At 41.5% G+C, this 17,230-nt stretch overlaps 1 protein-coding gene across 1 annotated transcript in view; it reads left to right on the top strand.

Moving 5' to 3' along the window:
• CHN2 (chimerin 2) overlaps positions 1–17,230 on the top strand; it is a 392,195-nt gene that overhangs the window by 255,279 nt on the left and 119,686 nt on the right. The window contains exons 4-5 of the mRNA XM_011972229.1: positions 11,919–11,950; positions 16,233–16,346. Coding sequence (XP_011827619.1) covers positions 11,919–11,950; positions 16,233–16,346 — 146 coding nt within the window. The remainder of the gene's footprint in view (positions 1–11,918; positions 11,951–16,232; positions 16,347–17,230) is intronic.

Genomic DNA, 17,230 nt, shown 5'->3' with positions numbered 1-17,230 from the left:
GAGGCCAGCCAGCCAGCCCAGCCAATATGGCCTCCTGGGGATCTGGCTGGATGGAAGAAAACATTCATTTCACCTGGACCTGTGGCTCCAGGATGCCAAAGATGAGTACAAAAAGCTCTAGCCAACAGAGTGCCAGGCTAGTGCCAGAAAAGTATGCCTAATTGGGTTGTCCAAACAAGGACGGCCTAAGGCAGATTTTGGGAGCCAACATATGGAGCCAAGGAATCATGGTGCCAAGGAAGATGTAGCAAAGAAGAGTGGGTGAAAGTGGGCTGCTGGGAAGGAGGGCTGGATATAGGAGTGCTACTCATGGCTGAGCTTTTGGGTGTTCCTGGAAGCCTACTGTGAGAATGGATCAAAATCCATGGGAAGGTGCTGGGAAGGTGTCCTAAGCTTCTAGGATAATGTTTATTCTCTCAGGGTTTTGGAACTGCTGCCCAAAGTCATAGTTCTCAGTCCTGGGTGTGAGTCAGAATCACCTGTGGAGCCTGGCAAACCTTACAGACACCCTGGCTCCAGCCCTGGAGATTTTGATTGAATGGAAATATCACTTAGAATTCTGTTGTAAGCAATAAAAGTCCATTCTCACTAAACTTAGCAATAAAAAGCAGGGCCTAGGAGGGTGGACCAATTGTGGTTAGAAGGATATGTGGAAATTCCCTGGATGGAAAGAAAAACTGGTCAGAGGGCTTGAGGAAGGATTTAAAGCAAAACTGATACGCCTTGGGCAGTAAAAGGTGATGGTTGGCATCAGAGTTTCAGGGTAATCCAATCTGCCCCTTTGCACCCTGCTTCTCTGTGCCTCAGTTAGTCTTCTGGAAATGGGTGTAACTGATCTTACCTCTTGGGTAATCATGTGGATTGACTGGGTTGATATATGTAAAGAAAGTGCTTAGAACAATGCCTGATACGTAAGTTCTCAATAACTATTAATGATTATTGTTGTTATTGTTGTCATTAGACTCTGCCACACATGTGAATCAACTCTAACAGCTTCATTTAATGGTTTCTACTCAAGTCGCAAATTCCAGGGGCAGAGCATCTAGGTGGTTTATGTTGTTTCACATGTCCACCCTCTAAAGAATGTGAGGGACTTGGATTAGCAGAATCACTGGCTCAAAATCACAGTTGTTGCCTGTGGTCTTCAGTCTTCACTCTGGAGATTCAGAAAGCAGACAGGGGAACAAGTTTTGTCCTGTAGCTTGGAAGCATAAAGCTTCAAGGTGCGAGCTACCACCAATACCAGTTTTTCCATGGAGACCCCTTTTGAAATTTCAGTGAGCCCCAGAAAGGGATCTGGGAGCATCAAGCAAACCTGCCTTTCACTCATGTTATGCCATGAGATTGAGCTTTGTGAACACCGTGAGCAATATGCTGGGACAACAGAGGTGAAGAAACAGGAGCCCTTCCCTCAAGGAGCTCACATCGAGAGCTCATAAAAGCCAACAATCCCAATTCCAGTAAGATCGCCATGGCCCTAACTCAGACCTTTTATAAAGTTCAGAGGCAGGAGACTTCCCCAAGATGGCAGCATTTCAGCTCTTACTTTTAAAATCAGTGAGATTTTGCCAGGCTAAGGCATAGAGTGACTGAAGAACAAATATTAGAATTCCAGGCAGAGGACATAACCCCACCAAAGAATATCCTAGAAGTATGAGCAGCTGAGGGTGTGCTTCAGAAACTGCAGAAGCTATGTATGAGGAACATGAAGAACTGAGGGGTGAGGATGTCGTGGGGCAAGAGCATGTATGTCAGTAAGAACATATTCTGCACACACAAGCAAGGACCATCCAGGGAAGATCCTAGATGCCGTTCATGTGTTCATCCGATACATGTTTATTGAGCACTTGGGAAGGGCCAGGACTGTTTTAGACTCTAGAGATATAGCAGTAAGCAAAGCACAGTAATCTTTGCCCTTGTATAGTTTCCATTTGAATGGAAGATATTGGTAGAAAAAAATGTATTCATCAGAGTTCTTTAGAGAAATAAAACCAATTTGTCTGTGTGTGTGTGTGTGTGTGTGTGTGTGTGTGTGTGTGTGTGTTACAGGTGGTGTAGTTGGAAGACCTGAGAGCTCTCGAACTGATGGTGTTGATTCCAGTCTGGGTCTGAAGGTCTAAAACCAAGAATACCAAGGGCAGGAGAAGATCAGTGTTCCTGCCCTAGCAATCAGGAAAAGGGAGCATGAATACAACCTTCCTCTGCCTCTTTGTTTTATTCAGGCCCTCAATGGACAGGATAGTACCAATCCACACTAGGGAGGGCCATCTGCTCTACTCAGTCATTGAGTCAAAGGCTAATCTCTTCGAGAAACACCCTCCCAGACACAACCAGAAATAATGTGTATCAGATACCTGGGAATCCCATGGCCCCCATAAGTTGACACATAAAATCGATCATCATAACACACAAGTAAAATATACAGTATATCAGATGATGATAAATGTCATGGGGAAAAAGTAATCCAGAAAAGAAGGATGGGGTATGCCAAGGAGAGGAATTACCATTTTTAAGTAGGGTGGTCTGAGAAGGTCCCACTGAGTTGTGTAGGTTTGACCATGCAGCAGTGGGGAACCAGTGAAGAATTCTAAGCTAAGAGCAATGTGACAACACTTGCATTTTCTGACTTAATTAAGTGTGAAAAATAGATTGGAAGGTGATAAAAGGATATAGGGAGACCAGTAAAAAGACTGCTTTCATGGTCTAGATGAGTAGATAGCCCAGTGGACATGGAGAGAAAGGGACTGTTTTAAAAGCAGTTAAGGAATTGCATACAATGAAGAAGGCTTCGTGGCAGATTGCAAGTGGGGTTGAGAAGAGGGAGGAGTCAGAGATGATGATGTATAGCTTGGGCATTGAGTGGATGATACCCTGGGTGGTAGCATTCATTGGGGTGAAGAGTAAAGAAGGGTAAGCCATTGGGTACGGTGAGTACCAATCAGTCTACCCAGGTCTCCAGAATGGCCATGTTTTAGAGTTTCCACAATTTTCATGTCAACCCATCTGTAACAGCACAGTCAATGTTCTCTATAAGTACATTATATCTGTTATCCTTGGGCAATTTCCCTTCCTTTTGGTGTAGGAGATTATAGGCTTTGGAGTCAATTAGACATGGTTTGGATCTTATCTCTATGCCTCTGCATGATCTTCAAGTAATGTTAACCATACAGGCCTTCTTTTTCCCATCTGCAAGATGGGAATTACAATCTCCATGTGGCTTGCTTGTTGGGAGACCTGAAACATCCACACTGAAGGCATTGTTAAATGTTGGCTCCTCCTCTGCTCCTTCTGGCCCTGCCCTTAGTGGAGTTCTGGGTCAAGGTCAATAGGACTGAACTGGAGGAAGATCAGAACCAGTAGCAAAAGGGCTCAATGCATGAGGCATGGGTATTTGTATGAGTGTGTCTGGGTGTAGTTGCCCTTCCATTACTTTTAAAATCTAAATACAAATAATGTTGGCAATTTGCCTTCCTCTGTTATGATTTTAATACATATTGTTTATAGTATTTATGTAATGAACCCTGAGAAAACAGGACTTCTCTGAGCCCCATCCTGGACAGCCATTAGACGGTGCTTTAGCCACTCCTTCCTGAGACATCTTCTGGGATCTGGGAAAGCTGTGAGTGGCGGAAGTCTTATTTCCAACCCAGCAATCAGGGCAAAATTTCAAAGCTACATGCTGTGAGGTGTGGAGTCCCATAGCTGTAAGGAATTCAAATGTTAATTCACATGTATGCATAGCATGGCTGATCACTCCCAAGAAAGCAATTTCTTTAGTGTTTTTTGTAGTTTAACATTGTTTAAAATTTTTCCAGGGAGGGAGGAGGTTCCCTTTTTAATCTTACTGACATTTTAGTCTGTTCCATTTTGTATTCATCTGATATATTTCCTTGAGTAGTTGGAGGTATTTCACCAGTACTGTCTTTTCTTAAAAGCTACCTTTATGTATTATCAGCACTATAGAAAGCAAATATTTCCTGCTGCCTTCCTTTCACTCCATTTTACTTCATGTATTTAAAGTTTTTGTTGCTTATTTGCATTTTTGGTTAAAAAAAAGTTTCTAATATTCTTTCTTGGGAATACTTAACAGTTCGAAGTTCTTCCAGTCTAAAGCAGGGTTTCTTGACCTTGGCACTATTGACATTTTAGAGGGATAATTGTTTATTGTAGGGGGTTGTCACATACACTGTGTGATGTTTATTAACATCCCTGGATTCTGCCTGCTAGAGGCCAGGAATACCCTCCCCCCAGTCCTGACAGTCAAAACTGTCATGAGGCAAAAAATAAGCCAAAGAAGAGGGATGAGGTATGCCAAGGACAGGAGGTCCCACTTTTAAGTAGAGTGATCTGGGAAGGTCCTGCTGAGTTGTGTAGGTTTGACCACGTGGCATTGGGGAGCCAGTGGGGAATTCTGAGCAGAGAACAATGTGACGAGATTTCCCCAGACTTTGACAAATGTCCCTTGAGGAGCAGAATCACCTCCCCTCCCAGTTGAGAACCACTGGCCTAAAGAAAATATTTTATGTTTGTTTGCTCTAATATTATCACTGATAATCATAATTTCTGGAAAATTTGGGGGGGCAGAAGTGAAGCCAGAAAATAAACCAAATGATTGGGAACTGCTTTGGTCTTGAGCACCCCTAAGCTGATCTACTTATGTGCATCTGTAAGTTCACAGACTGTTTCGATCAGGTTGCTGAAGTATCCAACTTGTGTGTATGTGCAAAACTTAGCAAAGCAATTGGTTACCTTTTAAGGAGATTTATTACAGAAAGACTGACCAGTGGACTTTTATAATACATTCTATTCAAGACAGGAAGGAATTCACCTTGTCAGTGCCCTATTAGATTTCCAGAAGTGTTAAAGAGATGCCATGAGGAAAAAATTAGGCCTTAGATTCTAAATGGAAAGAAATGGGAGATTTTAGAGTCTGCTCAGTTTTCATTCTATGCTCTGCACTTTGACTGCAAGAGTGTAAATTTCAGTACTTGAATTTTCTTTCTCTCCTTTTCAATGGAGGATCCTTGATTTCTAATTAAAAAGGAATTATCTATATTTATTTTTTGTGGATGAAATTGCCGCAGTATCAGCAGCACAAATCCCCCCATCAAAAGCCTTTTCTCCCCTACTTGATCTATCTATCAGAAAATCCAGCAATCTAGCTGCCCTGTGTAGGAGATTGCTAAATCAGGTTTTTAAATTATTTCTATTAAGTAAAAACTTAACATATACCAGCTGTGGAGGGATTATAAAAGCTTTGTTCTTTCAATAATTGGAAACCTTGTTTACAGAGGACTCACAATATTCTGTAAATGTCTTTGTGTTGAACATAAAGGAACTTGTGTTTATCTAGGCAATGATAATCTGACTATAAAGCAAACTCATTTAAGGATTATGCTTCCTGTCTCTCACTGTGCAGCTGTCACCCTACTGTTCTTTGAAGCTTTGCAGAATGCTGAGAAGCCTTCCTTAAAATTGAAAAATACATTGGGAAATAAACCAGATCGTTTGGGAATACATGTGATTCCAAATCACGGGGAAATATTTGAGAGACCCCAAATGTCACTCCATCCTAGGCAAATTTTTCCAAAGCTCACATTTGCCAGTTCGTTGATGGAATTCAGTTCATTCAAAAGAGATGTTAAGGTGTTGAGTCCTAGCAAAGAAAACTGAAGGCCATTCAGATAATCTAATAGTTAATCAAACTGCAGAATTTTGAGAGCCAACAAAGGCATTAGCACTGATTAGTATCTACTGGAGAAGGAGTGAAGCACAGTACTTAGGGGTGGCCCCAGTCTAGACTCAGCCACTTACTAGCTCTGAGGCCTTATGCTATTTAGTGGTTCTCTTTAAAATAATAGCATTCACTTACCTTGGAGCATTGTTTAGAGACTTGAATGAGGCAATAGGAGAGAAACCCTCAGGACTGTGCCTGGCACAGAGTAGCTACTCAATAAATGAGAAGCTATTGCCACGATGATCGAAGTCTCACATGTGGTATCTCGTCTAATCTGTGAAACAGCCTTATTAAAATAGCCCATTTGTATAACTCCAGTTTTACTGAAAATTGAGAAAAATGAGATGCAAAGGAGTGTAATAACCTACTCAGAGTCCCACAGTAACTGGATTGATGAGGAAGGGTCCACAGGCATATTCTGTATCTCATTCTGCAAACATGTAATGAGCACAGGCACTCTTGTTTTCCGAATACTCACTATTTGAATATTTGCTATCAGGACTTGCTAAAAGCCGTTCCCAATTAGAAACCAGCTATGACACGTTCTCTCATGTGTGGCAGCTTCTCAAACTTTAATGTTTCTATGAATCCCCTTAGAATTGCAGATCCCACATTTCTAGCAAATTCCAAGATGATGCCAATACTGCTGGCCCCATGATCACACTCTGAGTAGCAGGGTGCTGAAAGACGAAGGGTGGGCTTCTCTCATATCTGTGTTCTCCTGAGCAGCTGCATGTTTAAACATAGAGCACATTATATCTGTAATTTCCCTACCTTTTCCCTGAGGGTTTAGCCCTTCAGTATTTGTTCAGGCCAGGAGCCTAGGAGCACTACCAACTCAGGTCCAATTAGATAGTAACTCTCAAATCTTTGGAAATATCACTGCATTATTTATGTTTATTATAATAATGCTCAGTGTAGAAGGCTAATGAAATTCCTATTTATTCAGCTGTAGACTGCACACAAATATACCTGCTCATTAGTGCATTAAGTGTTAAACAATTAGGTAATTGGTTTTTAAATGTTTTATATTGTGAAAAGATTGTTATTAGATTGTCAAGTAATTATTTAGGGGCATTTTAGTAATATTTGGAAAATGGATATTTTTGCATTCTCTAAAAATGATTCGTTTTTCTAGGTAAAGTAATGGAATATAGGCTCTTGCTATTTGAAGCTTTGCTGCCCTACATGTTTTTTAGGAATGGGCTAGACTGAGATAACAAGGGGTATCTGCATTTACTCTGTGACAGACATTGGGAGAAATCCTGGAAATACATGAATGATGAAGACAAAATTGCTGCTCCACGGAACAGTTAGGAAAAAATGGCAAATAAGTATTTAAAACATGGTGAGATAAGTTTTCTAATGAAGATATGTAAAAGGAGCTCTAAGAACACAGCAAAGGATGGGCCTAACCCTTCCTTCTGTACAGAGGAGACCTTCTCTGGATCCCAGTGATAGCTCATAGCAAGTGACTGGCTGTCTGCGCCTGGCACGGTTGCAAGCATATTACACATATTTATTCATTTAGCTCTTACAACAACCCCATGAGGTAGGTACTTTTATTATCATTTTCATTTTAAAGATAAGAAAACTGAGGAGTATAGAAATAGATAACTTGCTTAAATTCCCACAGATCTGTCCTCAAACCTAGGCAGTTTGGGTCCAGAGCCTGCCTTCTTAACCCACATATGATCTGCCTCATTTGAAAGAGAATTCAGGATCTTAAAATAAGACCACGTAAAAATGATGAGCATATTAGAGGGCATACACTTATGGAACTGCAAGTCATTTGGTTTGATGAGTGCAGAGGATGAACATAGGGTGATGAGGCCGTTGGGCTGAAAACATAACGTTCACATAGCCTCACATATATGGGAGCACGGTGTGTGGACTGTGGATAGTAGGGATAGGACTAGACAGGATGGAACCCATCTCCAGTAGTCACAGTGCTAACAGTTTAATTATACTTGAGATGTAACTGTAAAGTCTTAACATAGATGTTATTTTAACACATCTGTTTCATGGGCATGGTCTCTTCCCATCAGTCATCTTGGGAAGCTCTGCTTTGATTTCTGCCAAGTTCCCATTGCTCAGAGCAGGTTGGGAATGTCTCTTCTAAAATTCCTTCAGAGCAAGTCACAGTGAAAAGCCTATTATCTTATGATCATGCCTCGTTTTTGTCTCAAATGTTTTTCCTAGTTTGGTCACTCACCCCATTTACTTACTGGTCTTGGCTCCAAATAATGTATGCCTGTTTGCTGAAATAACATGCGCTTTCAAATCCATTCTCAAAAAAACAAACTTATGTATATTTCTACATATAGTGATTCTGACTTTAGTATGTGCTTTAAAATCATGTTTTGAATGACCAGCCCACACTTCAAGAAGTGTACATTTAAGGATATTCACAAGAAAGGGTGGTATATATTAAGGTAGTTCCAAAAGAGAAATTCCAAAAATGTTCTGGTCAACAGGGATATAAGTGGCATGTATTGTGCCTACCTTGGGGGCTATTCTCTTGTAGATGATGCTTATTTAGGATAAAATGTTCAGTTTTATTTTTGAAAAGAATCAGCCACCATTCTGCATGGTCGCACCATAAACACTGAAACCCTCTGTGCCTTGGGAAGGACCCATTTCATGTGTTTTCTCAATGACGTCCTACTTGATGCTCTGCCTCTGTAAAGAGAGGTGTTCCTTTTTGAGCCAGCTGGATCATCTCAGGATTAGAGGATCTAGTAATCCATCTAACATGACCACGTATTTTTTTTCTCTTAAAAAGAATGAGCTGCCTTCATTTCTTGGACTCAGAGCACTAAATCCCAAGAGCAGACATGGCAGATCTGACAGCTGTCAGTCATATTCACAAAGGCCAGGTTCACCAGGTGATGGATTGACCAGCTGCAACTGCTGTCCTAGGATAGTCACCATGGCAGGGAAGCTCCAGAACCAACCTTCACTCATGTCAGGATATATTGCATTTTCTATTCCTTTCTGAATCCATGTGACCACCTAAATTTTTTGATTAAGTTACCTGATTTGAACAAACATAGTTTTCAATGAGAATGCAAGAACTTCTAAGTTGCCTTACTTTTTATTTATCAACTATCCTGTTGCGTTCACACCTACTGAAGAGAATCTCATACAATTGGAAACAGAAATTGAGAGCTACAGTTTATTTTATTAAATTCAGTTTCACAGGTGAGTCCTGGTTTCTATTGATGGCTGACACGGAGCCTTGCCAGGGAGTGAGTCAGGCTTCTCTAAGGCACTGCTGGGGGCACAACACAGAGGTTCCTAGTCTCTTGGCAGAGCTTTGTCTCTGGAAACCCTAGCCCCAGCCACCTGTTCTGTCTGGATCTGAGGATCCAGTATTATCCACCTTGAATAAATGTGGACATTGTATGATTTGTATAGCATCATTTAACTTAAACATTAAGCTCTGGACTGGTTTAAAGCTTAGTGAAGTATAGAAATAGAGACTGTGTTTAGACTCCTGTGAGTAAAAAGTTTATAAAAAGAAGAGGATTTTGTTTTTTTGATCCCAGCCTCTCTTTCTCTTTGACATTAACAAGGACACATATATTTTCTTTAAGAGTTTCAGGGACAAAAAAGGAAGGAGAGATTGGATTGCTGTCAAAATGGCCCCCAACCAGTAGAAGCAGTGATCAGATGGCCAACCACATCCTCTATCTTTACTCTCTCTTACGTCTGTCTTTCCTGTCCCCTACATAGAGTTGCTAGATTTAGGAAAGAAAGAAAGAAAGAGATAGTGGGGAGAGAAGGAGAGAGGGAGGGAGGGAGGGAGGGAAGGGGAGGGAAAGTGAGTGGGGAGGGGAGGGGAGGGGAAGGGAAGAGTGGGGAAGAGAGGGAAGAAGGGAGGAAGGGAGAAGAGGAGAGGAAGGGAGAGAGGGAAGGAGGGACCAGGATGCCTAGTTAAATTTAAATTTCAGATATGCAAGGAATCATATATTAGTATGTATCTCGTGCAATATTTGGGACCTATTCCATGACCCTCTTCCATGCCTGTCCCACACAATTCAGGGCTCTTCTCTTATTTTCTAGTGGTTTTCATTTTCAGAAGATTTGTCTCTCAGTTGGATCAAACTCTCTTTCGGGCAGAATCTTATTTGGCATCTTTCAAGGCACCCTAAATATCAGCTTCCCTCTTTGGGGGTCTATGTTAGATTTCTCCTTAAGCATTTCCCTCTGCTGCAAGTGCAGAACACCCCTGAGTACCTCATGCCTTTCCTCTCTGCACCTGCAAGGTCATTATTTCATGTACAATGGCTGGCCTGAGCATAGAGCCCAGAACATAGGGGTGCTGTATATTTTTACGATTGGTTGATGAACTGAAAGCAATTTGTTGTCTTGTTAAGAATCAATTAAATTCAGCATTTATTAACTGTTTACCTGCATGCCAACAGTTAGTAGTATTACCATGTGGCTCATCTGGGAAGTTAGTAACTCTTTCTCTTTTAGGGAAATAAGATACAGGAAGGGAATAGGGTTGAGAGCTATACCCAGATTTTGCAGACTTGTGCTATGGTTCAGCCAAAAAGATGGAAATTTAAAAATTGTCCTCATATATGGAGAATCACTTCAAATTTTAGAATATCACCTCTCAAAGAATGGAGATTTTGCCATTATGTATCATTGACTTTCATTGACTTTTCTAATCCTAAATTTCTTCTCTGTCATGTTGGTTTACAGTCACATATCTATAATATTATAAAACTAAAAAAGAACTTTGAAAGCCAAAAGAATGATATAAATGACAACATATTCAATTCTCATTAAAAAGCTTACCAGCCTGTAGAATAATGGCACACATAATTTATAGAAAGGATATCAGATAACCAGGTGCCTTTTTACACCTGGATATATTGCTTCTAATTAATGATATTATTTAAATCTTCCTTCACAAATGACACCTAGCAGGCTTTGAACCTGGAGGATTAAGTTATGGATGTCCTGCTTGGTTGAGTAATTTTCAGGTGTAAAATGCACAGAAGAGTGAACACATATTTAGAAATGTCTAGATGGTAAGTTTTGTACCAGCGAGGCTTATCCCAGGCAGCATTGTGAGTGTGGTCCCCAAAGCCCCAGTCCGCCTTTCTGAGCCTTTTCCCCAAGCTCCTAGTGTCCTGCTACCTATACAGATTTGCATCCTTTGGAGGATGGAGCTAGGCCAGGAAACTGCCCCGTGTCATGAAATCCTGCTACTGTGCCTGTCCCTGAGCCCTGCTGTGAAAACTGTTCATTTGACTATAGGAAGAAATGACTGTGAATAAAACAGCTGCCAAGCTCATATCCTACAACAGTGAATAAACATAAACTTGCTGTCATACATATAACCATTCATAAAAACCCATAACTTAATGTGGCTCTCCTATGTTTTGAGTGTCCCTGGAGTTAGGGGAGAAGAACAAAGGCTGAGCATGAGAAATCATGTCACTTTCTCACCAACTCCAACATCATAAACATGCGAACACAAAGCTCTTATGAAAGCAGATGATCATGTATGTGAGAAAAATCGAATGTGATAACCTCAAGGCTAAAGCTGTGATTGAAAGATCTTTCTGGAATGTTTGTGTTTTAGTCAAGTCATAAATCTTGTCCTATGTAGCCTGCACCTCTGGTTTCAAATGAATTTCAGCTCATTAGCCACATGTTGAAAAAATAAGAATGTTAGAATATTGACTTTATTTGGAACGTGATTAAGTCTGCTTTATTTTTTAATCCAGGTAGACTCCTTGTTTTAATTATAAATACCTAATAAAAACAATTAGGCACAGAGTGAAATAAATGCTTATGTTTTATTCATGACAGAAGTAGTTGTTTTATCATTCAGGATGAAGCCTTATAATACCCTTACAAATTCCTTAATATTAAAATAAGCATCGCTTTGTTTTTGTTGAAAATTCTCTTATTGGATGATTGGGTTTGGGTGGGAAGTGAACCTAATGATTGCAGAAATGTGGTGATTCTAGATCATTCCTACCTGATACTGGAATGTGCTGATTATAACTCCATAGCTTCATGGATCTCTGATTTGGAGGATATTATCTGTAATAAAATTACTACCAGGACCCTAGTTCTGTTTATTTGAGTAGCATTTTTATCTCGCTGATTTGAATTCAAATGCATTATTAATTTTGTTTTCTTTTTACTATAGGTGGAAAACAGGCCAAAATATTATGGAAGAGAGTATGTATTATACTATTCTTTGTTTTAATAATTTAATAAGTAGTCATTTCATGTGTCATTTAAATATTACAAATTTTCTAATATATGGTCATCATATGTCTATTATGCAAGAGTTTCATGATAAGAATAAATGCAATCAGACTCCTTTGAATTAATATTTTTTATAGCACTCAAGTGCTTAGTTTCCATTAATGTGGGAGGGAGAGCATCTTGCGCTACTTTTCACTCCACAAAAGAGCTACTGAGTGCCTGGCAAGTACTTGAAACGTAAGGCAGCATTTTTCATAATGGAGGCTGTCTGTCAGTGTTTCATTTCACTTTCTACCTCAACACAATAGAAACGTTTGGGGTGTCCAAGATGGTACGTTGTATCTGAGTTCCTGACTTTTGTGTACCTCCGTGCAGTGGTCAGGATAGGTATCCCACTTCCCTGCATTCTCATAAAACCCAAATGATTTCTCTTGGCTTGGCTGTATTAGCCAAATTGCCTTAATACTCTCCTTTCCATTTTTCTCTTAATTTCAACTCTTGTTTTGTTTCATTTTTTTCCAAAACCTACTGCCCAGCAAATACACATGACCATAAAAATAATTCACAGTCTAAGCCTATGTTGTGTACAACACATCACAGAGAGCAGGCAGAATAGGCCAGGGGAGAGGAGATGCATCAATCACTTTTCTTCCCAAGTCCAACCTGGAGGCATTGTGAGGCAACGTCTCTTTAGAGTCTGCCTTCCAAGCTCTCACAGCCAATCCTAAACCTTCGTCTTGTTTCCTTACCCGTCAGAGCCTCATCTTCATGATTAATGACCCTCTTAGTGGTCCCAGCCCAGTGCACCTTCCTAATTGCCACAGCTGCATTTCAGAACCTTCCTGGCAGTGCCCTGGGAATTTGACCAGCACCTCTGGAATGCCTGCCTGGGGGCACTGGCCTCCGCTCCTCTCCACCCCATGTCCCTACTATCTGATCTATGTTGTAGTATGGCTTTTTTCCCTCAGTATGCTTATTTGTTTTTTTCTTTAAGATAGCACAATTAATTTTTTAAAAATAGAAGAAAATGAAAACCTACCATCTACACTTTTGCATGTGAATTCTAAAAGGAGCTGTTTATTATGCATTTTCTTTTTTGCAGAAAAGTTTTCTTGAATGACTTTTTAGTTCTCATCTTCTTACCCCCAATTCATGTAAAACATATGAGTGTCTTGAGACTAAGGAAGTATTTTCTTAACTACCAAAAGGAACATCTTTTATTAGATGGTAATTAGCCTAAAACCTTCAGATGCTGTGTTTCCGTTAATTTTTTTTAAAAAATGAATGGTGTTTTTTTCTTCCACTTAAAAAGTAATACATGCTTCATTCAGGAAACGCACATACACATTTATTCCTAGAAGGAATCACAAGAAATTATTGAGAATGGATACCTTTAGGGAGAGAGGACTTTTGCATTTTTAGTTCTTTTGTACCTTCAACTTTTGAAATTAGAATTTTCTGCTGTGCACAGGTGTTACTTTTGTTTCAAAAATAAATTATGGCTGCGCACAGTGGCTCACGCCTGTAGTCCTGGCACTTTAGGAGGCCAAGGAAGGCAGATCACTTGTGCTCAGGAGATTAAGACCAGCCTGGGCAACATGGAAAGACCTCATCTCTACAAGAAATACAAATATTACCCAGGCATGGTGGCACACGTCTATAGTCCCAGCTGCACTCAGGACCACAGGAGGGAGGTGGGAGGATCACTTGAGCCCAGGAGGTCAATTGAACAATTGCACTCTGGCTTGGGCGACAGAGTGAGACCTTGTATCAAAAAAAATTAATACATTAATACCAATTAACTTGGAAAAATTAGAAAATAAAGGAAAATACAAGATGGAAAATACCCATAGTTCCACCATGAAAGAGAATCATTGCTAACCTTTTCCCTTCATCTCTTTCTGGTCTTCGTGCATGCTTGCTTTTTTCTTACCAAGTTGCAATCATACTAATGTATTAGATATTATAGGTTGGAGATATTTGGACTTTCAGAAACCATGCATAAAGGGGATGACAAGCCACAGACTGGGTCTTCAGGTGCACAAAATTGTCATTTTCTTCTTTTGAATGATTGAATTTAATTTAGTTCTTGACAGCTTTTGATGCTGTCGATCACTTAAACTTGCCAATTCAAGTGAATTAAAACTTAAGTTCTAGTGTTCAATAGCACAGCAAGGTGACTATAGTTAAAACAATTTATTGTATACTCCAAAATAGCTAAGAGAGGCTTTCAAATGTTCCCAACATAAAGAAACAATAAATGCTTGAGGTGATGGGCATCCTGATTACCCTGATTTGATCATTACACACTGTACTTATATATCAAAATATCACACATTCCCCATAAATATGTACAATAATTATGTATCAATTAAAAATAAAAATAGAAAAAGTATGCATACTCAAAATCAAGCATTAGAAAAAAAGAAACCTAAAACTTAGCTGCTTTTGGCTGGGCACAGTGGCTCATGCCCGTATTCCCAGCACAAGGATCGCCTGAGTTCAGGAGTTCGAGACCACCCTGGGCAACATGGTGAGACCCTGTCTCTACTGAAATACAAAAAATTAGCCAGCATGGTGGCACATGCCTATAGTCCCAGCTACTGGAGAGGCTGAGGCACAAGCATCGCTTGGGCCTAGAGGCAGAGGTTGCAGTGACCTGAGATCACGCCACTGTGCCACTGCACTCCAGCTTGGGCTACAGAGTGAGAGTCAGTCTCTTAAAAAAAAAACTAGCTGCTTTTAGGTTTAGAGACTCCCTCTTTTCCTGTCCCTTCTGCTGCAGTGACCTGGGGCAGGTCCCTCTGTGTGCCCTGTCCTGCTATTGTTACTCTGGCCCACAGGTTGTGTCTTCGACATCCCAGCTTTTGTCTTTTCTACTTATGTGTGGGAATATTGGCAATGCTGTCTGCCCCTCCCACTCTCCCGCTGCACGTCCCCTCCCCCTGCACACCCACCCCCACATTCACTGCCAACCCATCCACCAGCCCATCGCAAGGCTGCCCCCAGGGCTCTTCACCCAGGCCGTCTACCCTCTCCATCCTGGCTCAGGCTACACAAGAGGCTCCTCCGCAAGGTTCCTAGGTCCAGTGGCCTCACTGTCAAAGCCCCAACACCTCTGCTCCAGGCCCCAATAAACTGACCTCCCAGTTCCAATCTATACCTGCTATGCAGGGCCAGTTAAACCCCCTGAGACTGGGCTCTGCCTCAGTCCCTCCCACCAGAAGTGGGGATGCACAGAACGTTCATCCTTACTCCGAAGAGCATTGCTCCAAGACCTCCAGGCATCAGCTCTTGAGATTTAAAATCAAACTTTGGGAAGCCAGAAAGCCTGTTTTTTCCAGGCCGTCACTGCCGTACACCTTTTAAGAAGCGATTTTGAAGCACAAAGCCACGGGCTGCTTCTGACCTCACTTTGCTTGGACAGAAGCTTCAGCTTGGAAGGTCTACTTTTTAAGGATAAAGGGAGTTAGGAAATAAATATTGTGATAGGCACTTTTAAAAATGTTACCCTTCTCCATTTGTACCCTAACTTAATCTCTGCATTCCTGAGGAAGATACAAAACAAAACTTGTTTAGCTGACTTCCCTTTCCCCCTCTTCCTTTCAAGAAAGTAAAGGAGTTTTTCTCCATTCAGAAAATTTATTCTCTGATTTATTCTCCAAAGTTCTCCAAGGTTGGGTAATCCTAGGAAGAGGTGTTACTCCTCTCCCAGAAGCTTGGAGTCCCTTGGCACTGCCTCACGCCCCAACCCAGCTGGAAGAATGTTGATTATCGCTACTGTTTTCCAGAAAATGAGCCTCTAAAATTACCACCACCCTGAACTGAAGCAAGCCGGTTGCTAATCAATAAATGTCCACTTGCAATTAGGATAACACATAGTTCTCTGAGCTGAGAGCTAAATTGGTAATTGCTCTCCTGTTATTTCCCATGGTTAAAAAAAAGGCCAGGGGGGTGGTTGAGTAACCTGGCTTTTTGTTTCAACTTTCATTTTCAACTTGAGAGCAAAGACAATAGCAGAAAGCCAGGTGGACTGGGCATTCTTCCTTTTGTTTGCCTGCTTGAATACTTGTGTTTGGAGCGTGTGAGGGGTGGTTCCAGGTCACTTAAGATGTGCAACAGTCACTCCTCTCTTCACTCAGTTGGGGGGCTGTCGATTCTGGCTGCCCCCGCCATCCTTCTAAGGCTAGTTCTTTGTGGTCGTTATTCTGTATGTGGTCTGTTCAGAGCAATGATGGTCTTACACCTTCAGGTTTCATGGGATCATCTCTCGGGAGCAGGCGGATGAGCTTCTCGGAGGCGTGGAGGGTGCCTACATCCTTAGAGAAAGCCAGCGGCAACCAGGATGCTACACGCTGGCTCTCAGGTGAGGCGCATTTCATTCCTTGTTTTCATTGCTGTACAAGTGGCTTCACTGATGTTTGCCCATTTTTAAGAATTGCAGTAGAATATACATAACACAAAATTCATCGTTTTTCCCATGTTTATTTTATGGGGGGGTCCCACTCTCTCACCCACATTGGAGTGCAGTGGTACAATCACTGCTCACTGCAGCCTCTGCCTCCCAGGATCAAGTGCCTCCCACCTTAGCCTCCTGAGTAGCTGGGACCACAGGCACACACCACCATGACTGGCTAATTTTTTTTCTTTTTTCTTTTTTCTTTTTTTTTTCTGTAGAGAAGGGGGTCTCACCATGTTGCCTGGGCTGGTCTTGAACTCCTGGGCTCAAGCCATCTGCCTGTCTCAGCCTCCCAAAGTCCTGGGATTACAGTCATCAGCCACTGCATCTGGTCTCCTTTTTCCCTTTTTTTTTTGAGACAGAGTCTTGCCCTGTCACCCAAGCTGTAGTGCAGTAGCGCGGTCTTGGTTCACTGCAAGCTCCGCCTCTTGGGTTCACACCATTCTCCTGCCTCAGCCTCCCGAGTAGCTGGGACTACATGTGCCTGCCACTACGCCTGGCTAATTTTTTATATTTTTAGTAGAGACGGGGTTTCATCGTGTTAGCCAGGATGGTCTCGAGCTCCTGACCTTGTGATCCACCCGCCTCGGTCTCCCAAAGTGCTGGGATTACAGGCATGAGCCACCGCGCCCGGCCTCCTTTTACCATTTTTAAGTAAAATTCAGTGGCATTAAGTACATTCTCAATGTTGTGCAAACATCTCCATATCCATTTCCAGAACTTTCTCATCATCCCAAACAGAAACCCGCTACCATAAACAATTACCCTCCCTACTCCTTACTTGGTATCTT

The sequence above is a fragment of the Mandrillus leucophaeus genome, unplaced genomic scaffold, assembly GCF_000951045.1.
Source record: "Mandrillus leucophaeus isolate KB7577 unplaced genomic scaffold, Mleu.le_1.0 Scaffold128, whole genome shotgun sequence".
NCBI lineage: Eukaryota > Metazoa > Chordata > Mammalia > Primates > Cercopithecidae > Mandrillus > Mandrillus leucophaeus.
This window is presented reverse-complemented; position numbering and strand designations above follow the sequence as displayed.